The sequence below is a fragment of the Corvus brachyrhynchos genome, unplaced genomic scaffold (assembly GCF_000691975.1).
Source record: "Corvus brachyrhynchos isolate BGI_N302 unplaced genomic scaffold, ASM69197v1 scaffold145, whole genome shotgun sequence".
NCBI classification, from domain to species: Eukaryota; Metazoa; Chordata; class Aves; order Passeriformes; family Corvidae; genus Corvus; species Corvus brachyrhynchos.
Window position 1 is genome coordinate 303218 of NW_008238344.1, and position 5499 is coordinate 308716.

At 62.2% G+C, this 5499-nt stretch overlaps 1 protein-coding gene across 1 annotated transcript in view; it reads left to right on the forward strand.

Annotated features, from left to right (window-relative positions):
- The first annotated feature begins 4413 nt into the window (after positions 1–4413).
- MYO18A (myosin XVIIIA) overlaps positions 4414–5499 on the forward strand; it is a 32206-nt gene continuing 31120 nt past the window's right edge. The window contains exon 1 of the mRNA XM_017735160.1: positions 4414–5496. Coding sequence (XP_017590649.1) covers positions 4489–5496 — 1008 coding nt within the window. The 5' untranslated portion in view covers positions 4414–4488. The remainder of the gene's footprint in view (positions 5497–5499) is intronic.

Here is a 5499-nt window from a genome sequence, read left to right on the forward strand (position 1 = left end):
TGGGTGGGTGGGTGCCGGCCCCCCCGGTGCCGCCCCCCGGTTGCGGGGTGTGGGTGTGGGCATGGCCCGCTCTTGTCTTGCAGCGCCTGTGCAGCCCCCGGTGTCAGGCGTGTGCGGGTTTGCATGTGTGTGTCACCTTGTGCGGGGTGTGTTTCTGTGTGCCGTGTCCCTGTGTGTCCCCCCTGCAGGGTGCCCCATTATCAGGTGCTCCGTGTTGGGTACCCCGGTACCGGCTGCAGGGCTCCCCAGGGCCAGCCCTGCTTCCAGGGAGAACCCGCTGGCCTGGGCCTTTCCCACACCACCAGGGAATTGCATCCAAAGCCATTAGCCTGGCTCGCCACTAACCACATCGCTGCTGGGGCCGGTGCCACTGGCACCTGAGGCACTTTTTTTGGAGTGACAGAGGTGGTGGCCCTCAGCAAGCTGCTGTGCTGGGGGTGGTGGGGGCTCGCAGGGCTGTGGCTACCCCAGCGCCTGTTAATTTTCCCAGAGAGGAATATTTGGAGCATCGGGCAAGGGCTGGGATGCACATCCCTAAATCGTGTGGTTTCCAGCCGGCCTGTGAGATGCAAATTTTCTGGTCAGCCAGTGCCAGAGCTAAACTTAGGGCAATTACAGGAAAGTGTGGGCACATGGCAGTGTGTTCCTACACCCCAAGGCTGGCCCTGGCACTCCTGAATTAGGGGACCCCTGCCCACTGTCCCATCCCATTCGGGAGCTGAGCATTCCCACCACACCTGCATCAGCCCTGGACTTTGCCCACCAATGAGCTGGGGCTCAGCCCTTCACCTTTGCCATGGGCTGGGCCATGCAGGGCGTCAGGCTGTGAATTTGGGGCTGGAAAAGGGTAATGAGGGAGGCCTGTGCCCTGTGCTGAGGGGGCTGTAACCCACCTGTCCTCCCTCAGCTGGTCATGGAACCATCTCCCACCTGGCAGCCCAGCTGGGATCCTGCCCCACTCCCTCCGGGTTTACCCTGTAAGACCTCTCAAGCTGTGTCATTTCCTGGCTTTGGGGCGAGGCAGATGCTTGCACCCCCTGCACCCTCCTGGCCCAGGGTGACCCCTCACAACCAGTCTGGGTCTCCTTTGCTGTTGGACATGGGGTTCCTGCAGCAGGAGGGCCTGAAATCCTGCTCTGGGGACAGCCTGTTGGCACATCTCATCTGTGACTCAGGTAGATCCGGGATTGTTTTCCTCTTGACACATTCCAGCATTGTCTGTAAGGGAAGGCACTGCAGAGGGATTTGGAAACCCCCTAAATTTCCTTGTTTCATGGAAAACTTGTGTCCAGCAAAGAGCCATCACGCAGGTCAGCTCCCATTTGCCCTGCGTGGGAGCTGGCCTGGCCGCTCAGAATCGCTGCCAGCAGCTCCCGCTCCCTGGCACAGCATCATCCCTTCCTGGCTGGGCGCAGCCAGGGCATGGGGTACCCCAACATGGTGTGCCCAAGCAGAGGACAGCCACCAGCTCCTGTGCCAAAGTGGTGTGGGAGCACAGCCCTACTGCTGGCATCAGGGAGCAGAGCAGGGAGGGCAGGTGACCGTGAAACTTGCTGTGCAGGTCCCTGCACGGGAGCGTGTCAGACGAGATTGCGTCTCGAGGAGGGAAGGAGTGGCTGGGAGTTTCAGTGAACGCCTTCCTCCCTGCCTGGAACTCCCTGACGCCCTGGCAGGGACACGGGGGCTCATGGCTGTGGTGGGGGGGGGACATGGAGGAAGGTGCATCTGGCTCCTGCTTGAGTGGCTCAGGGAGGACTTTTGGCTTGGGGAGCATTGAGGTGCATCTCTCTTTCTGCCATCTGGCCCTTCCAAGGTTACATCCTCATCTTTTGCCAGCCCAGTGTCACACAGCAGCATCCTCGCGTGCGATCCCAGAGCGCAGCCAGCGCTGGCGGGCGCCTCTCCCTTCCCTGTCACGGCTCATGCACGCTGCTGCCCCAAACATGCCTGGCCAAGGGGAGTCCCGGAGCGAGCCCGGGCTGAGTCAGGGAAGGCGCGTTGGGGCTGAATCAGGAGCAAGGAGAAGCTCGGCAGCCGCCTCCTGCTCACGGCATTGGGCTGCACCCATCCGTGGCAGGAGCTTTCTTGGGGAAAAGGGAACAAACCACAATTTCCACACGGGCTGGGGACACCAACGCAGGGGGAATGCTGCAGTCCTTTCCTCAGCCCACAGAAGTCCTGTCTCCCTGCCCCACTGCTGCCTATTGTGGCCCTGAGTGGGGCACACGTGGCTGCGGCAGTGGCCGCCAGTGCTGCCTGATTAGCGATGCGGCTGGGAACGCTGTTCCCCCTTTTTGTTGGGCATACAAAGGCTGCGAGGCAGCCTGTGTGCCGGGAGAGAAACCGCCGAGGACAAAGAGCGCGCTGGCTGCCTGTCTTCTGGCGCTGAGGCTCTAACCAGCACCTGCCTGATGAGTGGCTCTGCTCCCAAGGGATCCCCGGGAAGGGTCCCAGCAGCCATGGGGTGAGCACTGGGTGCTCCCAGGGGTGCAGCCCTTTCTACAGCTTCAGGGATGCCCAGGCTACTGTGGTACCAGTGGTACGTGTCACACAGAGGGGACAGGAACAGGTGCAGGTGGTTTCCTCCCTGCCATTGTCTGTGCTGAGGCCCTGGCACCCCCAGGATGGTATGGCCATGGGGCCCTTTGTGACAGCACCTGCTGTGCTGTCCCATGGCTTGGGTCAGCGATCACCCCACAGCCAGCAGTTCTGGGAGAGGAGAAAGGAACTGGGTTGTTTTCATGTGTTTTGGGGTCCTGCCCTGCCCAGGTCCTGCTGTGGGTCTGGGTAAAGCCCCAGGTGCTGTGAAGAAGGCAGAGCAGCCAGAACCCCGGGGCTGGATGATGCGGACAGAACTGTGGCAGCGCCTCTGGCCATGGCCAGGAGCCTTGCAGCTGCAAGCCTGACCTTGTCCCTCGGGCTGCTTCCCCTCACTGCCTCGGAGGTATCACACACCCAGGGCCAACAGTGTGCCATGGCTTGCAGAGCTCTGTCCTCACCTGCCCTGTGGCCAGGCCTCTCCTGTGCACGTGTGCTTCTGCCTTGGCCCCGAGGGGCATCGAGGTTCAGGGAGTTCCCTGCCATCCCTGTATGGCTTTGCCTAGGGGAAAACAGGTTTCCCTTGTCCCACTGAGTGTGTTCAAGGGCAGTGGAGACCATGTGCCCTTGCAGGCAGATGGTCCAGGCAGTGATGGTGATGCAGTACTGATGCTGTGCTGGAGCCAAGGTGCAGCTTGGCACAGAACATCCCCGCACCCCAGGCAGAGCCCGCACTGCCACCGTGGGCAGCGCTACCCATCCCAAACCTTGTCCCCACACCCGTCAGAGAGCTCTAAAGCAGATGCTTCAAACGTGGGGAGCTTTCCTGTTGTCCTTTGTGCTGAGGTTAAGTTCCTGTGCAGTTTCCTGCCCTGTTATATATAGCTGTCAGCCCGTCCCACGGGCGCTGCCAGCCGCCTGCTCCACTTTGGAATTGTTTACCAGCAGCCCAAGCGCTCGATGGAGGTTGGGGGGGGCTACCAATTACCCCAGGGGCAGAGGAGTCCCATAGCACCCCATGCAGGGTGAGACTGTGGATGCTCCCAGGCACTGGGTGTCCCCAGACACTGGGTGCACATGGGGTTTTCCAGGAGGGAGCTGGGTTTTCTGCCCAGCCGTGTTTTTCCCACTGGAAGCTGGGTGCTCCCCCCGCTCTGCGCGGGATGCCCGAATGAAAGAGCGACTGTTCCTGGAGGGTGGCGGCAGCGGCCCCAGCCTCTACGGCGCCATTAGACACTTATCAGTGTTGGGAGGGATGTGATTTTACAGGTTCCTGTTTATTAGAGCAACCTTTGCTCCAGGCCGTGTTTCCAGCTCCTCCCTGGTGGGGACACTGCCCACAGCAGTCCCTGTGGTTTGCGGTGGCCGGAACCAGGATGAGCAGCAGAAAGGCCTCTGTTTCCTCGACAAGGGGCTTTTGAACAGCAGGCAGGACGCTGGTGGCTGGATGGGATGGGGGTTTTACCCTGGGGATTGTCGTGCCGGCAGTAACTGCTGCAAAAGCCACCAGGATATTTTCTTCCCTGCCCACCCGTGCTGCTCCAAAACAGCTCCTGAGCTGCTGAGGGCCTTGCCTGCAGTCAGCCCCAGTGCCAGGCACTGCCAGGCTTCTGGGCTTCTTTTGGGGTGTCTCTGGGGGTACAGGAACATCCCTGTTGCATCCCTGGGGCTTGGTGCCCAGCCAGGGTGAGGACACATTGACTGGGGCAGTCTCAGCCCTGTGGTGCTGCGGTCCCCAAGGAGGGTGGGAATACTGGGACATGGCCCAGGGGTTGGGGGTGGCAGCTGGGGTGACCAGTGGGGTGGATGGAGGGTGGTGGGTGGGTATTGGCCGTCCTGCTCTCTGATGGCACCCTTCCTGTCTGTCCTGCACAGGCGGCCGTGCCGTGACCAGCACCCCCACCCAGTGCCCTGCCGTGGGGGCAAGAGCACCCCAAGCCCCCCATCACCATGTTCAACCTGATGAAGAAGGACAAAGAGAAGGATGGGGCCCGGAAGGAGAAGAAGAAGGAGAAAAAGGAGCGAATGTCAGCAGCTGAGCTCAAGAGCCTGGAGGAGATGAGCATGCGCCGGGGCTTCTTCAACCTCAACCGTGCCTCCAAGCGGGACTCCAAGACCCGTCTGGAGATCTCCAACCCCATCCCCATTAAAGTGGCCAGTGGCTCTGAGCTGCACCTCACAGATATTGACTCTGACAGCAATCGGGGCAGCGTCATCTTGGACTCGGGCCACCTGAGCACGGCCAGCTCCAGCGATGATCTCAAGGCGGAGGATACCAACTTCAAGGGCTCGGTGCTGCAGCGGGCAGCCAAGTTCGGCTCCCTGGCCAAGCAGAACTCCCAGGTGATTGTCAAACGCTTCTCCTTCTCCCAGAAAAGCCGGGATGAGAGCACCTCAGAGACCTCCACGCCCTCCGAGCACTCGGCAGCCCCGTCCCCCCAGGTGGAGGTGCGCACGCTGGAGACCCCACTCGACAAGCAGGGGGTTCCCCCCGGACAGCCCTGCGCCGCTCTCACCACCTCCCTGCGTGCCAGGGTGCCGGAGCTCGTCGGCAAGAGGTTCCCTGCCGAGCTGCGGCTGCCCGCCCTGGTGCCCCCCCAGCCCCCCACCCCACGGCAGCTGGAGCTGCAGAGGCGCAACACCGGCGATTTCGGCTTCTCCCTGCGCCGCACCACCATGCTGGACCGCGGCACCGACGGGCAGGTGTACCGGCGCATCGTGCACTTCGCCGAGCCCGGAGCCGGCACCAAAGACTTGGCCTTGGGCTTGGTGCCGGGCGACCGGCTGGGGGGGAGCAACGGGCGAGAGGTGGAGAACAAATCCCGGGATGAGATCGTGGAGATGATCCGGCAGTCGGGGGAGACGGTGCAGCTGAAGGTGCAGCCCATCCTGGAGCTGAGTGAGCTGAGCCGCTGCTGGCTGCGGGGGGGCCAGGGGGCACGCCGGGCCGCCTGGGGTGTG